Source organism: Scomber japonicus, chromosome 2 (assembly GCF_027409825.1).
Source record: "Scomber japonicus isolate fScoJap1 chromosome 2, fScoJap1.pri, whole genome shotgun sequence".
NCBI lineage: Eukaryota > Metazoa > Chordata > Actinopteri > Scombriformes > Scombridae > Scomber > Scomber japonicus.
In genome coordinates, this window is record NC_070579.1 from 18438814 (window position 1) to 18460830 (window position 22017).

At 37.8% G+C, this 22017-nt stretch overlaps 1 protein-coding gene across 1 annotated transcript in view; it reads left to right on the forward strand.

The window, feature by feature from the left end:
• The first annotated feature begins 3280 nt into the window (after nt 1–3280).
• rnf24 (ring finger protein 24) overlaps nt 3281–22017 on the forward strand; it is a 35073-nt gene continuing 16336 nt past the window's right edge. The window contains exons 1-2 of the mRNA XM_053334120.1: nt 3281–3650; nt 20986–21135. Coding sequence (XP_053190095.1) covers nt 20993–21135 — 143 coding nt within the window. The 5' untranslated portion in view covers nt 3281–3650; nt 20986–20992. The remainder of the gene's footprint in view (nt 3651–20985; nt 21136–22017) is intronic.

The window sequence follows — 22017 nt, forward strand, 5'->3', positions numbered from 1 at the left end:
ATGCGTCAGCCATTTACACAATTTAGATCATAAATGAATGCGTTAGAAGGTGTGTCTGAAATACTTTCTTTTTGTCAAGTGTTAAGGTTAAAATAATATAATAATTTGCATTTCCTCTTTTAGAATACCTTGCTTTTGAGTCTGATGTAACTGGGAAGAAATCCTTTTTTCCCCACAATTTTGTGTGTTCAAGGATTTAGTAAAATTGTCTAGTGAGGTGTGTGTGAATGACAAACTTCCAACTGTCAGTCTGTCTTTAATCCCAAAATGGTAGCATGATGGAGTCAATTTGTGTGTATATATATTTTTTTATCTTTATGGTATATACTTATTTAATGCTATCCCTAAAAAGTAAATTTCACATATGATATTCATATGATGTTATATATATATGTTACAGAGATTCTGCCTTTTTGTGCTGTAATTGAAAAAAATTGTATCTGATAAACAGCCTTAAAATAGCCCTGAAGTATAAAAATATTTAATGAGGCAATTTTGAGATATTACCGCTATGAATGACTCTCTTTCTCAGCTGTGTCCACCCCTTACGGAAACAGGCCACAATCACCACCATCATTACCGTCATTGTCATTGAGAAAGACTAACAGCATAGAGTTCACTACAGCATGCAGATATGAATAAACATTCCTTGCTGCTTTTTCAACAGCTACCCTTATAAATAAAGGTTCAGTTTAAAACTGAGGGTGGCTCCCTATGACCAAGGGAGGAACCTTCAAGTCTTGTGGTATTTGATTTGATATTAACCCTCACTGTAATCATTCTTCCTGTTCATACTGGCTTTTAAAGATCCCTTTTCAATGTAAGTGATGGGGGCCAAAATTCCACAGCATGTCCACAGCAAAAGTTGATCTAAAGCTTATATGATGCTCCAGCAGTCTGAGTTAGTTATATAGTTAGTATCAAATTCCCTCTTTGTGTTACCTTTTATGGTGTTTCCTTTTTGAGCTGCAGTGGAAGAAGTTTAACAAAAAAGGGACTTTGGCACTAATAAGACTGTAACCTTTATATTAGCTTTAGATAAACTATTAACACATGTTTGCATAGAAGGAGCACGGTTGATTTTGGCTGGATCACTTACATTGTAAGTGCATAATGAAGAGATCTTTTAATGGTCAGTGGAATGATTATGAAAAGAACTTTGAATGCAAGGATTTTATATGTAATATAGTATTTTTACACAGTGGTACTACTACTTCTGCTCAAAGACCTCAGTACTTCTTCCCCCATGGCTCTTACGATAAACCAACATACATTAAGGGTTGATGCATTTTGAAATAAAACAAAAGACATAAAAACTATGCAAAATAGTAGCTGTTTAAGTAACAGCGTGTAGACTGTTTAACCTTTAATTTATTGCATATGGCCCTTTACTGATCATTTACTATGTATGTAAGTGTATATTATTTCACTATAGAGATTCCAACTGATACTGGATTTTAGGGCTGATGTCAATATTTGGGAGTAAAAATATTTATAAAATACCGGCTGATAATCTTGTACAGAACATTTACCAAAACACACATTTTTTACAGTGGACCTTCTAATGTGGTTATAAAACCTTGGCAACAAAGTTATGTAATGGAGGCATGAAATTTTACAGGACAATAAACTTTATTGTATAAAATTACATCAGTGCATTGAAACAGTACACTTCACTGGGAACCACAAATAACTACAAAGAAACTCCTGCCTATACAACTTTAAAAAAATATGTGCTGTCGGACACACCTTTGCAGATATCAATATTGGACAATATTGGCTGATAATATTGGCTGACTGATAGATCTGTCGGGCTTATCAACATAAAGGCTGACATTGAGAAAGAGCAAGTGTTTACATTATTCCACACTTGTATATCTATTCTCATACTATTTTTACTGTACTGTATGTAACTTACCGTTTAGATATTTACACCTAGTTATAGCCTATAAAAAGCAGCAAAATTCACATGCAACTAAATAATTGAAACCAACTAAATTAACTAAATGAACACATTGTTTCCATAGTGACCTACCACATTTTCACTGCACAATTTACTATATAACCTACAAAATAATTTTAATATTTATATTTTGTGGTATTTCCTACTTTTAATAGCTCTCTTGTGTAAAATGTGTCAGTTGCTACATGCATATAATATAGGCATCTTCTGTTACTAAAGTACACTACCAGTGTTGGGGAGTAACTAGTTACATTTAATTACAAAATGTACCTATAATCTGTTACTGAGGAAAAATGTGTAATTAAATTAGTTACTTGTGATGATTACAAAGGAGGGTTACATCTGAAGTCACACCTTTAAGATTTTGCTAAGGAGGAGGGTTTTTTCCTCACTTCTTAATATCTAACATGTTACTGAATACATACTGTATATTGCTGTCTTTAATTCTTTGTAAACAATATATTTATTTATATGTTGTAAAAAAAACCCAAAAAACATTACATTGACCTCATTTGGAGTACAGGTAGGCTTAAATGGTGTCAATTAATGGTACCAATTAAGCCCATGCCAGACTTTTGACTTTTTTCGTCAAATATCTATTTTATATTCCATAATCTACATGAACTAATGAATACATTTTCAAATGAGATAAGAAATTATAAGAAATTGTCTCCCTTATACATCATCTCAGTATCCATGAGAAACACCTAAACTTAAAATGTGGTGGGCTTAATAGGTACACTTACACAACCAAAAGCTAAAAACCATTTGTTAGACAATTAGGCTAGAAAAGTAATCAAAAAGTAATCAAATGTGGTAAGTAACAGTGTTTTGATCAAGTAACTGAAATAGATACATTACTTATTAAATTTTAAATAGGGTAACTAGTAATCTGTAACCTATTACATTTCCAAAGTAACCTTCCCAACCCTGTTGATATGTATATTTAAAGGTTTCCTTCTCTTAATAGCTGTCTCTCTTGTAAAATCTGTCATTTGCTACATGCATGTAGTGTAGCGCATCATTTTTATTTCATAGCTATTGCATATGTAGATATTTGCAAGCTCTCTTGGATTGGTTAATATGAAATGACTCAATGACATCACTGTTATGAGACCATTGTTGGTACACAGTTGCACCATTATTTTTCAAGTATATAACTTGCGAACAGCTACGTGACCATGTGCAGCATCCCCTCCCTCCCTCCCTCTTTCCCTCCTCCTCCTCCTCCCATACTAGCATCACTCCCCCTCATACGTACACGCTGTCCTCAAAACCTCGGGCAGCATTAGCCGCATTGGTCTGTGCACTGCTGAGCTGACTGGGAGGAGGAGGTGGGATCCAGCTACTGGTGGTCGTGGGCTAATACACGTTTACGAGCGAACCGTGTGGGATCAGCCAGCAAGAAAAAAACGACATCCATTTGCATTTTGGCTGCTTTTTGGGGGGAATCACGACGAGAAAGCCCATTACGGGACACCCCCTCCCTTTTCTCCCTCTTCTCGCCCTGCAGCAGAGGGGTTGGTCACCTTCATATCAGGCGGGTTTTGTTGTTGCCCACACAGTTTTCGCTTTCAGTTTGGGTCGACTTGTGTGGGGTTTTTTCCCCCCTTGCACCCCCGAGTGTGTGAAGAGATACATCACAGAAGAAAGCAGCTACTATAACAGGGGCTGAAGGGAATCGCTGGTGAGTGGACGGTCCTGTCCTTTTTTCCTATTGAACCCATTATCATTACCAGCGAGCACTGATGCTGTTAACCTATATTTAGAGGTAAAAACGCATCTAATGTATGGTTTGTTTACTAGTTTGGCGTGTGCGTCGCTCTTGTATTTTCATGAAGACTTGTCAGGATAAAGTGTGAATGTTTTCTGAATCGTCTTAGCGTTGATAACATCATTTTTTTTTGCTAATTTCAAGGATAAGGTCAAGTATAACGCGATGTCATTTCGTACTGACCGTAAACGTTAGCCTTTACCGGAGCTAGCTAACGTGGAGCGAGCCTACGCCCAGTTGGCTCCCGTCCGGTGATAAGCAATAACCATAGTGTGTGTGTCTGTGTGTCTGTGTGTGTGAGAATGTGTGTGTGTTAATCTCAGGTGCCAAAATAAAGATGCCAGCTTGTCATGATGTAGATAACATTGTGTGTGAAGTGGTTTAAATTAGCTGAACATAATGCCATAAGTCATCTGGCTCAATGATGTCCTATCACTGTAATCGCATATGTAATAGAAAGGTAGGTAGATACACACACAGCACAGCCACAGTAGTATATACATAGCCTATATACACCTAAAATCACTACATTTTTTAAAGCCACAGAGTGAAGAGCCTTGTGGTTGAAAATGTGTGGTAAGGGTAGAGGGGCTTTTCTCTGGGGGGGGGGGGGGGGGGGGCTCCGTCAACACTGACAGTATTGTTAACATGCCTGACCTACAACACACTACACTGAATTGGTGTTGTTGGCAGCAGTTCAAGTGTGATACTGTTCAGGTCTTATCTGGATGCATTCGTTTACTTCATGTATTTATTGACTCTAAGCTGATAAAGAATGATCTGAAATTCAATCCAAAATCTCTATAAAGTTTCTAGTATGTACTGCATGGAGCGCACATGTTAAATCACCTTATTGAAGACCGCCCTCCCACATGCTATTTGACTGGCTACAATCCTGATCCAATGCAGTCAATAGAAAACTAAAAGTTCAAATATGATCAACTTTAAGTGCACTGACCTCTGAGAGCTCTGTACACATGACTTTATCTCCTGTCCAACACAGAGGATAAATTAACTGGTAGTGCCTCTGAATTGCCACAGGTTTCCAACTCAAGCAAAACAAGGAAGGAAACTTCATTGATGTAGCACTTTTCAAAAGAATAACTATATACAACTGACTTAGAAGGACACAGAGACTTAAGATGACTTAAGGTAGACTTTCTGCCATCCTTTAGACAGGACGGAATCATCAGTGATGCTTGCAAATGTTAGCATTAGTGCCCACCTAATCTTAAGCTGGAGTGGTTAAACATTGCATGGCACTAAACAGTGCACAAATGTGAATGTCCTATAGTAGCATCTGCCACATGAAACTTTTTTCCCAGCAGCCTCCAAGTTTTCATCTTTGGAGACTTGTTTCAAGGCAGTTTGAGTCATCATAGTATGAATAAGGTAGGAAAAAATGTAGAAAATAAAATGGATCATTTAAAATGTTGTTTATTTAAAGTATAGCTTCTGCCAGTAAAAAATATGTCTGCATGCTTGTAAAAAATATGTGAAACCAGACGGCAAATCGTGCAGAATTTCATCAGGTCGTATTTTGTGAGTCCTTTTAAATAGCGGATACTAAAGAGGCATGGGGAGCGATAAATATAACGTAGGACCAATGAGTTCACAATAATACAGGAAGGATACTTAATCACCTACGGCTTGAATTACGTTGCTGCCAAAGAAGCATCAGATATGCTTTCTCAGGTGTTGATTTGTGTAGCTGTCTATCTATTTATCAGCGAGTGAAGGCATAAATATAAGTTTATATCCCCAGAGGTTAAACCAGATAACATTTTCACTTTTCATTGAGGCAGTATAATACAAACTGAAATGAAGTCATTAATGAAATGGCACATATTGATATCTAAGTGATTTTATCTTTAGTTTTAGTTGTAGCATTAGTCTACTTGAACACAGGTAGGTTTCATTCTCCGCTCTTCTCAACATGTGCATCAGCTGGCACGTGAAAAGACCTGGGCCTGGATCCATTATACCATACGTAACCTATATGTTATTATCTAGTTTGATAAGATAAGAAATTTACTGTATGGTTAGTAAAAAGAGGTCATGGCATTTGGTCCACATATCATAATGTATATAAATGTTAGCCATATTAATCATGATGTAAATTCAAAAAGATTGAAATCATTATACAAACACACATTTCTCTCTATATAAAGTTATAAATAAAATAAACAAATTGGATTTTAATTTAAATATATATTTTGCCTCTTGTTATTATTTAAGTAAGTTATATTATAGCTCATGATACCGTTATAACTTCCTGTTTACAATGTTGATTTTTATTGATTGGTTGCAAATACAGGAGCTTCCTAGCATCTAATTTTCACATAACTAAAGTCTTTACTAGCTAACAGAGTTTAACTGTTAAATCAGAGCCACCAGTGTATAGGCGGTATATACTGTATATATAGGTATCATCTGATAAATGATGTCATCAGATAAATTACATTAAAATGAAGTAGAGAAATGCCACAGATACGTTTCTACAGTTTGTCCACCGGAGAGTATTGACAATTTTATTTGTGGTCACAATTGTTTAAAAAAAACCAACAAATTAATGGAAAACTTATCAAAACATTTTCTGTTATGCGTTGTGTAAGGTCAATTAATATTGGCCTTTTATATATATGATTTAGAAGATTTTTAAAAACCCCTCTTAAATATTAATATTGATATCCGCTTGTTGATATCCGCTTGTTGAATTCTTCCTTTTGTCTATATATACTTATACAGAGAGAGTTTTTCTAAGGGATCAAATAGCTGCAGTACTGGGTGTCTTTAACACTAAGGTGCTGTCTTTCATCTGACTTCACTGTTTTTCTAACAGATCCATGCAAATTGTTGCACTAGTATTTAGAGGGTCTCTGTAAAGGTTCAGATACACTGAACACTCCACAATTGGGGGGGGGGGGGGGGGGGGTCAACTACGTTTCTTGAACCCTAGTATTACCAAATATGAAAACACACTCCTGTGATTTAAACAAGTTCTTACGTTACGAATAACTTGATGGTGAACAGCTTGTGAACGTTCTCTTATGCAATCTGCTTGTACATCAGTGAGTCTATGTGCACTTAAGTTAACAGATTATGAAGATAATCAGGGAACATGTTTGCACGCACTGTAAATCTGTGTATACAGTACATCCAACAGACAGATGAAGTGGAGCTCTTCCTGTGTGTGGACTGTGGTTGTTACCTGTATGACCAATGTGGTGTCTTTTGTTATAGGCACATGCATCCTTGTTACACTAACCAGGTTTATTGTTTACATGACATGAGTTAAGAAATCAGCTGACTGTACAAGGTTTTTTAAGTGTTTGTAAACACATGTTTTTGCCTTGCATCAGTGTGCTAATACCAGTTATGTAATATCCCAGTCATGAGGAAATTAACATTACTGGAAATTCTTGAAATGTAGGGAACTTACTTCACTTTACGTCCAACATGCTCCAAATACATTCAGACAGTCCTCCTTCAGGGTCTCTTCAGTCTCCCTAAGTAGTTCTCACACATAATGAAAGTACAAGCAAATGAACCTTAGGGGATTTTACAATATTGGTTTTAGCTCCAGTTACTTGTGGCCAAATGTGTCTAAAATAAATAGTGAATAAAGTTTGAATACATGAAGTTGTCACAGTAGAAATAGCAGCCTTTAAATTCCAGAGGTTAACCATTGCTGAGCTTGTACTTGGCTGAACTTCAAGTTGAATACGATGATGTGGCTCACTTTTTTTTTTCTCCATGATATTTTACCCTCCATAAAGGATTAATAGTTCAATCTTTTGGGGCGGGGGTGAGGGTTGCTTCATTTTGTAAAGTAACTTAAACGCTGTTTGGCAACAGTGACAAAAGTGGTTTTAATAGGGTAGTGATCCCAATTGGTGTGTTTTGTTCCCTTTCATTATCCATAAATTATCCTTACGAATGGATAAACAATGTGTTTGGATACAATAATAATAAAAATAGCTCATACTTAGCTTATACATCTGATAGGAACTGTAATGTTACTTTAACTTGAAATTTCATTCAATGCTAGTAAATTGCTAAATGCTACCATATATATCAAATCCTTACTGTTATTGCAACAACAGAGAGCAAGAAATGGGTTTGACACTGTGTGGGAGACAGTTAATATTAAACCTATTGTCTTGTCTGTCAGTGTGATACTGACCTGAACAAAGGGAAACAAATATTATAATCTAATCTACTCTAATCTAATCTAGCATAATATAATATATATGTTAATATAAATGCAAGCAGTGAGTCATGTGAATTGAGTGTTTATCAATGAGTAGCCGCCTTCTGCAGCAGTCGGTGGACAACTTTCGATATTGTTATACTCGTGTTGCTCTTTAGTTTCATCCACCAATCATAAAGTTGTTGCTCTTGGCTTTGAGCACGAGGCTCTTGGCCAACTCAAACGTTAATTTGTCAAACAGATTAATGACAGTTGTGCTTAACCGTAGATGAAAATATGTCTATTGAGTAGACACACAAAGCTGGTGCCCATTCGAAAGCAGACAACGGGATATTTTGGATTGAGTCAAAGTTACTCGACACCTTTTTGTATGTTGTGTTTTGTCTGGGATACACTGTTTGTTTATTTCCTCCAGGTCAGTAGCAGATAACCCCCCCCCCCCCAAGAGAGGAGATACGACTTGTGCTGCGTTCAGGTTGTTTTCATGTTTGAGCTTGACTTACTCACTCTCACATGACCACAGGTTTTATTTATAGTGACTGTGACCCTGCACTTTGCAGAACAAGGTTCCTGTTTCTCTAAAGTAGGTAGCTGTGCCAGACGTTTCAAAGGATTAAGTATGTTACAATTTGAATACCAGCTTGTTCAGTCATGTGACAAGTATGTTGTTGTTGTTGTTATTTTTAAATTCAACTACTGTGTATGTGTTTTTGACCACAAGACAGACTCAGACTTGGGTAAAAAAAAAAAAAAAAAAAAATACTATGTAATAATCAGATGGTGACAGTAAACGAGGTGGTGTAGAGTTCAGGAAAAAAAAAACTTCAGAAAAATGTGGCACTGGATACAAGGAGACAAGAGTGCTGTGAGACAGCTGTGTATGTCAGTTCCTCTTGTTTGTGTCAGCTTATGTTACTATCAGAGTCCACCGAGGAATGATGGGGTGTGAAGAGGGAGAGAGAGAGAGATAGATAGGGAGAGAGAGAGAGAGAGAGAGAGAGAGAGAGAGAGAGAGAGAGAGAGAGCAGAAGAGCAAATACAGGAATAGTCAGAGCAACCTTTAAAAATAAACGTGGTCCTATTTACATCTAGTCTAGTTTATGGTTGAAATTTTCTGATTCTGTTGCCATTTTGAGCCTTCGAGTTTTTATATTTTAGTGAGCTGTCGGCAGTTTAGCATTTCAAGATGGTGTTACATCTCTAGGTCAGACATAGTTTCAACGTGGATTCATTACTTGGCATAGATGCCAATATGTCTATTTCAGGAATGTATACTTTCACCCAAAGTTAAATTTTTTTTATCATAGTGAAATTGAATTCCTTGTAAGCACTTTTAGACCTGAAGCTCAGATAAAGACTGATGGACATTTAGGACTAAATGAATTACAGACTTATCAAAAACAGTCACAAGAAGCACAGAATATCTTTAGTGTTAGTTTACTGTTAATGGAAATGATCTACATACCAATAAACAAACAACATGACACTTAGCATTTGCTGCACTAGAAATGAATATATTTCGTTAATTTCATATTCCAATAACATGATAAACATGTATAAGGATGATTACTGAGAACTGGTCTTAAATTGGTATAATACCGAGATGTCCTGCAGCATTCAGAACTGCTCTCACTATTCAGATACATACTTTGATTAATTTATTTTCAGTTTTCCTGTTTAATTAACTTGTTTCCCACATGTAGTCACTAATGATGATAGAGCCCTTTGTGTTGCATTTGTTTGTGTATGTCGACTGACCGGTGCACAGAAATGCAACCGAAAATTGAAACACATTAATAACTTAAGCTGTGCAGCTGGCTGTGGTATTCTGATGGTCTGCCTGCTGTCAAAACCTCTCTGCTTTCACATTTATGCCATGCATTTTAGAAGAAAGTAGCCTCCTGTGGACATATATTGAGTGACCACTCTTATTTCTGCACGGCTTGTTACCAGTTTAGATCACGTTGTCTTCCTCCAGATGATCAGCAGTCAACAGAAATGATCACTGAAAAATATATAGAAAAGATCACCGTTGTGCCTAGACATACATTTTAAATCCATTAAACTAATGAGAGGAGTATTGATAAATGAGATGCTGAGAAGAAGTACCGGTATCAATAACAGGACCACTCCAACTGTTTCTTGATGCCATGTTTCATGTATTCTTGAGAATATGTATCTGTATTAAAGGGTACTGGGGTGACATTAGATGTAAATCCAGTCATTGGAAATTCATCAGCAGCTGACATTTAGTTGACCCTGTCAGCTCTGCTCCAGTCCAGTACCTCCCACACCTCCATAACAGGAGTTAAAGTTAAAGCAACCTACTTTCTACAGAACTAACCCTACCACAGCACAACTTTGGAAAGCAATGCATATTTCAGGACTTGAAGTGGAAACACTTGTGATTACATTTGAGTAATGGGGTGCATTATCATCAATATCATCATTATCTTCAATATTTAAACTGAGAAGAGTTTTAAAAAAAGACATCTGTATCCTAAGTCTGCATTATTTATGTTTTCTGGCAGATCTGATTTCCTCCTTTCTGACTGAAAGGGTGAATTAACTAGCCACTTTTTCATAAATGATAATTATAAGAAGCAGTTATATTTAGATGGATGTATTTTCAGATATTTGAGATGCCTCGTGCCCTCCTCCGCTAAAAATTCATGAAATTTGGTCCGTAGGTTTAGTAATCCATCATATCATTGTGGGTCTTCCACCTACACAGCCAGCACATTTTGAAGCGTCCCTCTGCCTCAGAGGCCCTGGTGTTTGCTGCTGCCCTTTGGCGTATTAAGTTTCAGATGTGCAAATCTCATGGCCGGCCGTGGCTGCTAGTGGAAATTTCCACTTCTCTCTCTTTGGGACAGCATCTTGTGAATATGTTGTTGTAGGTTGATCACGAGTTACAGTTCAACACAGCTGGGTGTTAGGTGTAGTTATAAATAAAATATTATATAATAAATAATGGACGTGTAATGATATCATAAAAAAGAAAAGTGCCAGCACAACTATTTTAGGGAAATACAAAGGTCAAAGGAGTATATTTTTGTAGGTATTTCTGGTAAACCACCAGTTTGTCATAGGAAAAAACCCAGTGGCAGTATTACTCAACAGCTGATAAAGCCATTTTGTCACGACACGATAAGTATATGAAATATCTAGTCTAGAGGTCACCATTTCTCCATGTGATTTGTCTATGAATGGTTCACTATTGATTAAGAGTGTGGTCTAGAGGAGGTCTAAGGAGGTTTGTGGGTGGAAGAGCAGTGTGTTCATTGTCTTGATTAAGCTCCTCCATCATCACACTGTATGATGAATTAGTTACATAACAGCTGAACACGAGGGAGGGGAGCACTCTCTGATTAGATGTGTTTAAAATGATCTTGGGTTGTCTGAGAAAACATCAAGTATCCTTCAGTCATGTTTCACTGCAATCATTTAAAGTTGCACAATCATTTTGATAGATTAAATTTTCTTCTGGCCTTGTTCAGTTGTTACTACCTAACCAGTAGTGGTGAAATGTTTCACAAAGCTCACAGTGTAGTCCATGTATCATTCCCCTGACCCACTTTCAGGACCATCGCTGTGTTCACTAAGATCAAGTCTAGTCCAGATACCAATAAGTAGTTAATGATTTGTCTTATATAGTTTAATGTGTCTAGTTCTGAATGTAAAGGTAGCACCAACAAACTGAACAGTCACATGAATGTTTGGTATTTTCCAAACTGTTCTGAGGAAGTCTGCTTACTTTCATTTGACATGGCATTGGTCAAAATGAAAGCATTTTGTTGGACTCCTTGGAATTCTGTTAATGATTGATGAAGTGTTTGTGGGTGTAGTCTGGGTTATTAAATACTAGAATTAGACAAGTAGTAAAACTTTTACTAGCCAGTATTTAGAGGGAAGAGGAGTAATCCTTAGTCAGAGTGTGATATTTATGTTAAGAAGAAAGCTTACATTTCCTACACACACACACACACACACACACACACACACACACACAGCTGCTTATTTAATGGCTTTATTCCATGGAGGTTTCACTTCGAAGGAAAACCATACTCTCAGTTGAAATTCATCTGAATCATTTTTCCATTTCCCCCAATGGTTCTTGTGGGATCTGAGTACAGGGTTTATGAACACAAAAAGAGTCATAAATGTCCTTATCTTACCACTGAGCTAAAGATTAGTGGGCACACCGCCCTTGGCACATAAATCCAAATGTTTGGGTTTGCTCAAAGGTGGGCTGCCTTTGTATTGTTGGCTGCTATTTTTGTTGAAAATTACAGAACGTGATGTTGATGGAACAAAAAGGGCAGAACTCATGTGACAGTTTATAGCGTGCATGCTACAGTTATTTTGTAGTTCATTTTCAGAAAAGGCCGGGGTTGCAAGTGTTTTTTTTAAACTTTATTGAGTAGATAATCAAATATTGTGAATACTTTCTACGTCGTCACTCAGAGACCAATGTTAGCGGAGCAGAGCAGAGCAGCAAACTCCAGCAGTAACAAACAAGACTGGCTGACCAACACACACTTCAGCATTTAACAACTTAAACCAACTCTGAGGTAAAGAATATAACTTGGTGTCAGTCTGTTTCACCTCAACAACCCTGCATTAATTTCATGTTTTCAGTAGACTAAGAATAGCAGTGAGAGGCTGAAAATTGCTTCCCTTTTTCTGTTAATTCTGAATCAAATCGAGACTTATTTTACTTGAGCACATGAAACTCCCTTGGTCTCAAAAAACTTCTGGGGAAACTGTGGTTGTGGTGAAAGTTTTTTTTAGAACATGGATGGAGTTTTGAAGGCTAAACTGAACACTAAATGTTTTAGCTCTCACCTTCTATTCTCTTTTAGTTCACTTCTCTTTCTTCTACCTTACACTTTTTTTCCATCACAGGAAACACTGCAGTGCACAGTGACTGTGAAGAGTGATCTGCCCACTCATACCCAGTGAATGTGATGTGCTATGCATGCTCTTGTTACTGGTTATGTAATAGGGTGAGGCCATGTGAAAATGTGTGAGAGAGAGAGAGAGAGAGAGAGAGAGAGTGGGAGAGGCAGATAGTGGTACAAATGGTGGGATGAGGAGAGCAGATGCAACTCACATCTGCCCTTTCCAACAATAAGACGCTGTTTGTGTCCAACTCAACAAATTCACCCTGAATGCACTTTTCCTCTCGTAGGCTTATTCTCAATATTTTTACCACAACATTATGTTTATAACTGGTAAACATCCCGACCTCCATTGTTGTGCAAGTACAGACGGCTCTGTCAGCACTAGCTCACTTTACATTCACATCTATTTTGCTCAACTAGTTTTATCCCCATTAAAGCGTGCAAATGTTTCTCGCTCTAAGAAACCCTGTCAGTTTCTTAGAGCGAGAGGGGCAGCGGTGTATTTTTAGATGCACAGGAAGCTATTTAATAGCAGGAAACATTATGGAAGGAGCTGTGGAAAGAGCTAAACTTCAGCTATGGTTAGTTTTTAATGTCATGGCAGGTATTTGCATCAAATGAAAAAATCAGACGAATCAGTAAGAAAATACAGATGGGTGACGTCTTTGTATGCTGTTTGGCCACTACTGGTTACCAGAGCAACTTCAGCAGGCAAAGATATTAACTGTACAAGCGTGTTAAACGGGAAAGAAAAATATTCTTCCAAAATATATCCCCTAATTTTTGGTGTTTTGTTGATTGTGGTGGAGAGAAATGTCTATCATGGTAGTCCAAAATATCCCAGGTGTTCAGGAGGGTTGAAATCTGGTGACTGCTGTGGCCATATCATATGATTCATATAATTTTCATACTTATTAAACTATTGAATCATCCCACACTGCCTGTATATTGTGTTTTTTTCATTTACTCATTCAGGTTTGTCTTTAAATTTATCACCTAACTCATTGGTCCAGCACGTTGGCTCATTTTGTAACAGACCCCGAAAGCATTTTTGTGGTATGTGGGTTGTTGACTGCAAAGGGGGGTAAGATTTCTAGACGACTTGATGTACCGAAGATCCTCTAGCTCAGCGTATCCTGATACTTACTGTAGGGGTGTTTTACAGAGCGAGGGTGAAGAGTTTTCAAGTCTGTTCCTCAGTCTAATCTGCATCGACAATGACCAACATACCTACTATAATATACTACCAACGCTAAAACTATTACCCCCAACTGAGTGACCCATGTCTCTACCACACTGTAACTGTCCATACATCATACTGCAGTAGTGTGAAGGTGGATTTATGCTCCTTCATGTCATGTTCCACGTGTTGTCTTGAGTGTAGAAATTGATTTATAGTTCAGCGGAGGAGTTGAACTATTGATGGTCTAGCACCACTGCAACACTTTGTGATTTATTATTATTTTGAATAGATGATTACAATATTATATATTTATATACTTCTTTATTTCTTTATTTCTTTTTCTTGGTATTTTGTTTTTTTTGGAGTCACTTTTGTACTTAAAAGCACTTAGAAGAGCTGTTGAAATACTCTGGTTAGCATTATTGATCATGTCCTTGTCATCGGAGATCTTCTGTACATGTGAGGTTGAATAAGGGGAGAAAAAAATCAAGCTCTGATTTTTCTCTTCTCACCCACTGCCCTCCCCTCTCTTACACATGCGTTCACTCAAGTTCAGCTCAGTTCTGCTCCTTTCTCTCATCATATGTCTTAAGATGAAGTAGCATCAGGTTAATGTGAATATTAAGTGTAATGTTGGGTGACGTTCGTTGGGCCTTTACGATGTGCTACTGAAAGTTGTAAACATTTCTTGAGAGGTGCGTTCTTCTCTTTGTTTGTTTGGTTCAAATTGAGGACAGTGAAACTTTTTTTTTTATCTCTAGTGTATCAATCAATCTTTTACTTAACAGTCTAAGATGAGTAACTCATTCACTTCTCTAACCAGTACAGGGCAGCGGTGGTTTCCTGTTTGCATCGTATTACAAGTGAAGCGTAAACACTGATTGTCACTCCACACAACAAATTTGAAATCTCTCTCTAACATTTTTCTCCCCGTCTCTTATTTATTGATGAAATTGTCAATAGATTTGGTCATATTTTTGTCATGATAAATTAGTTTTTATATAGTTATCGTCTCATTTCCGTGAGTGAAATATCATTGATGAAAATGATTTATTAATGACAATTGTGCTAACTGTAATCAGAAATGCTCTTGTGCAACCCTTTTTAGGGGATCATGTGTCTGGTCGAGTGTGTGCATGATGTGTGTATCAGTCTGGAGCTAATCATCAAACTAATATTTAAAAACAAGGCTTAACTAGTCTATTAAAGGTGACATTTTGGCTTTTCACTTGTGGTGGCTCAAAAATGGACACACATTGTAACGTTTGGTCTTATCTTGAACTGCAGATTAATTTCATAACCAGTATGTTGTGATCCACTAAAGTTAGGCAGGATATGAGATGAATAAATTCCTGTTTTTGTATCTTAACAACCATCTTGACTGTAAGAGAGCCGGGAGGGACAATTAAGTGAGAATGAACTTTGTTTGGGAGGGGAGAGGAGGGGTTAGGAAGGGGTTTTAGTGTGTGTGTGGTGCGTTACAACAAAATACTATAAATAAATGACTGTAGATTAAGAAGTTTGGACTCCCGTGCCATTTATTGTCTCCTTATTATGTTTACAGTTATGTTATCATTTTACTGCCCTACTTTCATTGCTGTGGAAATGGCTTTGCTAGATTACAAACTACTGTATGTCTGATTGTTACTGAAAAGGAGAACTGGGCCTTTCTTTGCATTATTTGATTTTGCCACCACTTTTCAGCCTTAGTTGAAAATTCTCAGAGGGTGCATCATGTCAGTTCTGGTGGAGCCATAGCTAATTATTAAGAACCAATTTACTAACAAAAAAGAAGTGAAAGATCCACATCTTATCCAAAGATTTAACATCAGAGACTAAGACTACAGGAAGCTGTAGCTGAAAGGTCAAATATTGGTAAAAAGTTTTAAGATGGGAAGTGATTATTGGGACTTGAACCACATATTTATTGAACAATATTTGTCTGTTTGTGAAACCATGGTTTATCAGGTATTATTAATATTATTTAATACTACTATTATATTTTCCGGTCAGTCCAGAGGGGTGTCAGTGTGTCAGTGTGTTGGTGTTTGGAAAGTGGGTTGCTCCGCAGTGTGTTTGTGTAACCAGATAAGCAGAGGGAGGTTGTTCTGGGTCTGATTTAGAGAGAGAAAGCAAAAGTAGTCAGAGCGTGAAGCAGGGTTCGTCTTTGGCATGGAGGGCAAAGAAGGACTGTGATCCAAACGGGTCTACAAGAGACAGCCCACTGACAAGGCTGTTAAGGATGAGTCATGTCACTACTCTAACGCCTGTGCTCTGTGTAGATCTGTACAGAAGTTTCTGCTCTGCAGCATGAAGGCACCTCGTGGGTAAGTGTGTGTTGTGTGTGTGTGTGTGTGTGTGTTAACATGAAAAGAATAAGATATAATCATGTAGTTGCAAGTTGTCTTGTGAGGTTGACAGCTGTCCTAAAAAAAACAGTCGCAGAAAAGTCTTGGTTTCATGTGTGTCCAGAGGTGTTTAGTGTGTGTAAAAGGCATGTAGGTCTGTGGCATGTTGTGTTTTCAGTTAAGAGGGGGGTGTGTGTGTCATGGCTTTGTTGAGAGACACAGAGAAGAGCAAGGCTTGAGTTTGTTATGGTACATTTAGGAATGGGCAAAAGAGAGCTATGACAGAGACAGGGCAACAAACAACTACAATGACCCATTTGGAAACATGCCAGGGAAATATTACATCTTCAATTCTGGTGATTACTACAGTGAGGCTTCTGTAAAATGTCATTGCCACTGTTTTAAGTTGACAGTCAACATCCTGTCAGTAATTGTCTCTTCTTATTGGAGCTGTTGGATAAAGTTGACGTGGTAGTCACATTAGCTCGTGTGCTCCACAGAAATGCCTGTTGGGGCCCCCCCAACTTTGACTGTGGACCTTTGTTGTGTATCACACCTAGTGCTGGGCGGGATGACCAAAAATGTATATCATGGTATTTTTCAAAATAAAAGCGGTTTCACAGTATATGACAGTATTTTTTTTCATTCATAATAAGGTGTTCACAACATCTTCTACTAGTTGAGAGAGGAACTACTCCTCTACTGAAATAGATTGACTTAGGATGGACTATTTTACTGTCATGATGAGTGTATATTGTAGAATTCCACACTAGTAGTGATATCATAGCTGCCAACACTCCCGTTTTTCCCGGGTTTCCCAGCACTAATCACACCTGTCTTTTTACTACCGTTTCCTCTCTGCCTTCTAGGGTGGGGTATCATTAAAAAACTTTCAATACCAGTACCTATACCTTGACTTTAGTACCCGTTCCTGAACAATACTTTTTTCCATACCAATGTTACGAAGTCCATTTAAACGAAAAGAACATTTCATTTCAATAAAAAGCTATTTACCACAATCATTTTCACACTGGTGACGCCATCAAGCTTATCATAGCATGACAAATAGTTGAACCCATAATGTCAGCTAATAAAGTTGGATGTAGCACCCGTCATGTGCTTTGACTGCAATGACATTCAAACTCACCAACCACCAACAAAAGCTAGTTTTTAATGTTGGTTAATTTTTAAAGAGAAAGTGTTCTGAATGTCTCTGTACAGCTAGTTAACAAAAGCATAAATGTTTTTTTATCACTTTGCTTTATGACAGTTGTTGAGTATCTGTTGATGTTAAGTTAGCTGAGATAACAGCTCAAAGGCAGCAGCAGCGTCTTGAAGCAATACAGTCAGCACCACAAAAGTAGTAGGGTTTATTACCCTCGTCTTCTGTTTTGTTAAGGTATCAAACTGTCTATGTCCATTATCTAAACAGGTTGTCTAATTGTTGGATTCCTCTGAAGCACAGAGCGCCCTCTCCAGCCACCATTTGAATCTCCGGACTACATGGATATGATGAAGCTGGCATTTGAATCAATAAAACACACCCATAACTTTCAGCTTATAGACAGTGTTTCAACCTGTACCTACACAGACATAATTTCAGGTGTGTTTTTCAATCATCTGTCTCAAAGGTGTCTGACAGAGCAGATGTTCTTCTATTTTAATCAATACAGCTGTCTACAAAGGCCACATAATGGTTCACATTTCACTAGATGTTAGCTGTATGCATGCTACCCCATAAGTTTACTTTCCCCTGGTTTACTTGTGTAACTTCAGTGATTGTGTATTGAGCTCTGAGTGCTTCCAAAGTGCAGGTGACCTACACTTAACGCTGTGCCTGAACGCTACTGCTCTACTAACATGCTGCTCATCCCCATCCTGTAGATTAGATCTGGCCTTTGTGCCCAATCCCTTTGCATCCCTTTTCTTCTGAGTGACTGCCTGTGTCTCATACAGTGAGTGCTCCTTGTATTTAATACTAAAATGTGACTAAGTTGGCAGTTAGTTGCTGAGATAAGCTTAGCTGGTAATATGAAAGTCATAGTGAGCCATTGAAACGTCTTAGAAAGAGGACTTCAAGTTAGTCATCTTGTCACTCCTGTTCCCTGACAATATTAGCGACATCTCTTGCCAGAACAGCATCCTCACATAGAAAGTTAGAAAGAGGTGTGAATATCTTCAGTGGAAAATGACACTTCTGCCAACCTCCTTTTTATAGGGGAGATGAGTGGCTCGACGTTGAAGTGTCTTTTCCTGACTGCTAATCGTAAGTAATGTTATATAGATCCACTGATACAGTGTTCCCTACAGAGAGACACCTCACGTACTTTTTTTTTGTGTCACTGTGATTGAGATATGGCGTGATCATAAGCAGAATAGACGACCTAATGGGTTTAGCAAAACCTACAAAACTTTCCACTATCATCAGTTGGAATGAAGCTCCCAGTGTTTGGTGAAGGGGAGGGGCACAAGACAGGGTTTCAAAAGGAGCAAAAGTTATTCCTGTCCTCCCCTCCTCTTCCCTGGATAGGCGTGGACATGTCTAGTCATGTCCGTTTGTTATATTGAGTAAGGGCAATTGACACATTAGATCCATGCTGTTGTGTCATGGCCTTTATGAATCAGTCTTTTTAGGTATGTTTACATAATGTGAGCAGACAAATGGTGATGCGCTGCCAGTATAAATATTGTTTTTATAACAGGAACGGTTGTGTTAGCAGTGTGTCATTATATAATTAAAACCTGTGAGGTTTTAAATCTTAAAAAAGGCTTTCAGTGCAAAATATTTCTCAGAGCAGCATGTACCTGCACCTTATTTTCTTCTCTGGATGGCCATTTGCCATGATTGTGGAAAAAGAGCTGTAAAATACCCATACAGGACATAGAGGACAATTTGATACATCATACACTGTTATAGTATGTTTTCTGTGTTTATTTCTCCCTGCCCCATTGCCCTGCTGTTTGCTTTCAGTGTAGATTTTGATGTTTAGGCATCTTCCCCTTTTAAGCTAACCCTAAAGCTGGAGGGCTTTGCTGTGAGTTTGTAAATCAGCTGTGTAGGCAGGTATTTGCGGGTCTTTGTATTATTGGCCACCGCTTTTGTTGAAACTTTCAGCTTGTGATGTTAATGGCGCGATTTAATTTCTAAATAATTACCTCAATGAGATGAATGTGATGTATACTGAAGTGAAGTATACTTTCTATATATTCTATAACTCTGTGCTCAAACAGCCTTGCACCCCTGCACCTGCTCAGCATGTTGGACAGCAATGTATTTCCTGGAGCTAACAGTACAGCAGAGAGGCTGCTCTCCACTTTGTCTGTTAAAGTCTGTGTCTACAGTTAGAATAAATATGTGTTCTGATTTTGACATACCACAGAAAAGTGTGTTGTTAACCACCCTGCCAAATTTGAAAAGAGGCTTCAAAGTTGTGTAAAAATCAGCCTCTGTCTCTGCTCCCAAACGCTGTGGTCGTGCCTGCCGAGTTCGCTGAAACCCCCGCCCCCTACCAAGTGTCAACTGTCAATCAAAGTCACCACCTCTACCCGAAACATGGGCATCTGAGAGCTTTCTGCCACTAGCTCAGCTGCTAGCTCAGTGGCTAACTGTAGACTGTAGTAGTAGTAGTGTTAGATGTAGTAACAATAACTGGCCACCAGGCAGGTTAACCACTGAGGAGAGCGGACTCTCGGCCTTCTATAGTAGGGGAGGGACCAAGGTCACGCTGGCACGCCACTACCTCACGGAGTACCACTTTTTTGCAGGCTCAGAAAATCAGGAACAATGAGAGGGTGAGAAAGAGTTTAAGGCTCTATCTCCATAGTTATCAGCCTTTTCACGTTTTCTGTAAACATTTTCCAACATGTATAATATGTTTAGAAGTGAATCAATGAATTGACTTTACACAGACTTTAATAATACAGTGGAGCACTCTGCCTGTCCCTTCGTTTGTTATTCTCATACAGGAAGGAGGTTGTCAGATACTTACTATTTCATTAATTCATTCATGCACTTAATAATGTGAATAATGTTAATTTAGAGACAAAAGCCACTGTGAATATAAGATTCACCATGCAACTGAAGCCTATGAGATTTCTGCTTACCTCATTCTCCGGTCTGAATGTCAGTCAGCCATCTATTTGGCTATATCCCTGTCACATGTTCTGTCATATAAAATGGTTGTGTTTGCACTCAGGTACACACACAGATGTAACTGAGTGCATGCAAGACCCAGACTACATTATTTTAGATGTTAAAATCTGCCAAAACATTGCCATTCAGTCATGGTTTAGGTATACCTGCTCTTAAAAGAAAACCATTTTTTTCATCTTGATGTGAAGCCATAAAAAGTGGGTGTAGGCTGATAGAAGATAAGCTATCAGTAATAATAACAATAAAAGTGAAACTTGAACCATATTCCTGTAATACTGAAAGTAAAAGTAATTCAATCAAAGTGGAATTTCTATAAATTTCCCCCAGTTTCTCTTAAAAATGTGTCATTTGTTAATGTTTTATTGTTGGTCCAAGTTGTGGGTGTGTGTTGGAAATGTGTGGCAATTCTTACGTACCATGTGTCATTTGTCTCTCTCCATCCAGAATATCCATGAGCTCCGATTTCCCGCACTACAGTTTCAGGATGCCAAATATAGGGTTTCAGAACCTCCCCCTTAATATCTACATTGTGGTGTTTGGGACAGCCATCTTTGTCTTCATCCTCAGCCTCCTCTTCTGCTGCTACTTAATAAGGTAAGCTCAGCACACCTTTTAGCTTTTGATTTGGCTTTGCTTTGAATTGTCTCCATATTTGATGTTTTGCTGTGTGGGTTTGTGGCAAAAAAAGTGTCATACAGGGGTTTCTTTGGCTAGTCAACGTTCACTTCTACTCACTGAGTGCAACAAATCATTATTAATGATTCATAATCCATGCCAGGACCACTTTCCAACAATGGATAACACGAATATATATAAATGTCACTCAAGAGTAATGTATCTTTACGCTTGCAGGGCTCTCATTTTCAAACCAGTCTCATCACCTTAGAAACCAAAAAGTAATTTAACAATGGCTGCAGTTTTTCTTGGAGGGATCTGATGTTTTCCAGGTTTGCTTGTCCTACAGAGTCCTTTACAAATTCAAATAACTAAGCAAATTTAAACCATTGTTACCCGACACTTACCTCTTCAAACTGATTTTACTTTTAAATGTGGGTTAACAATTCACAAAGTTTTGTTCAGGAAAGGTTTTGTGCAGCACATATTGAGATGTAATGAAATATTAATGAAATCTGAAAAATACATATAATTATGTAGTTGTTTCCATCCAAAACAAACTGTATGACACTTGTCACTGTTGCTGAATTAAAAGCCTTTTTTTCCCTTTAAGAAATATGTGTTTTTGTGTTTGTTTTGCTAATAGTTCTTTCACAAAAGGGCAAAATGTTTCAACAGCACAGTTTGGAGAATGTGGTTGCAAAACCTAAATTGGTGATTTGATAATCTGAATCGATGAGAAGAAAAAAGTAATGTTATTATGCCGAGGTTTATAGCTGCTTGTCTACATTATGATCATGGAACTTGACGTCAAAGAGAATAGTCATAATCCTTTTTTTCCCTAATAGCCACTCTTCTCCT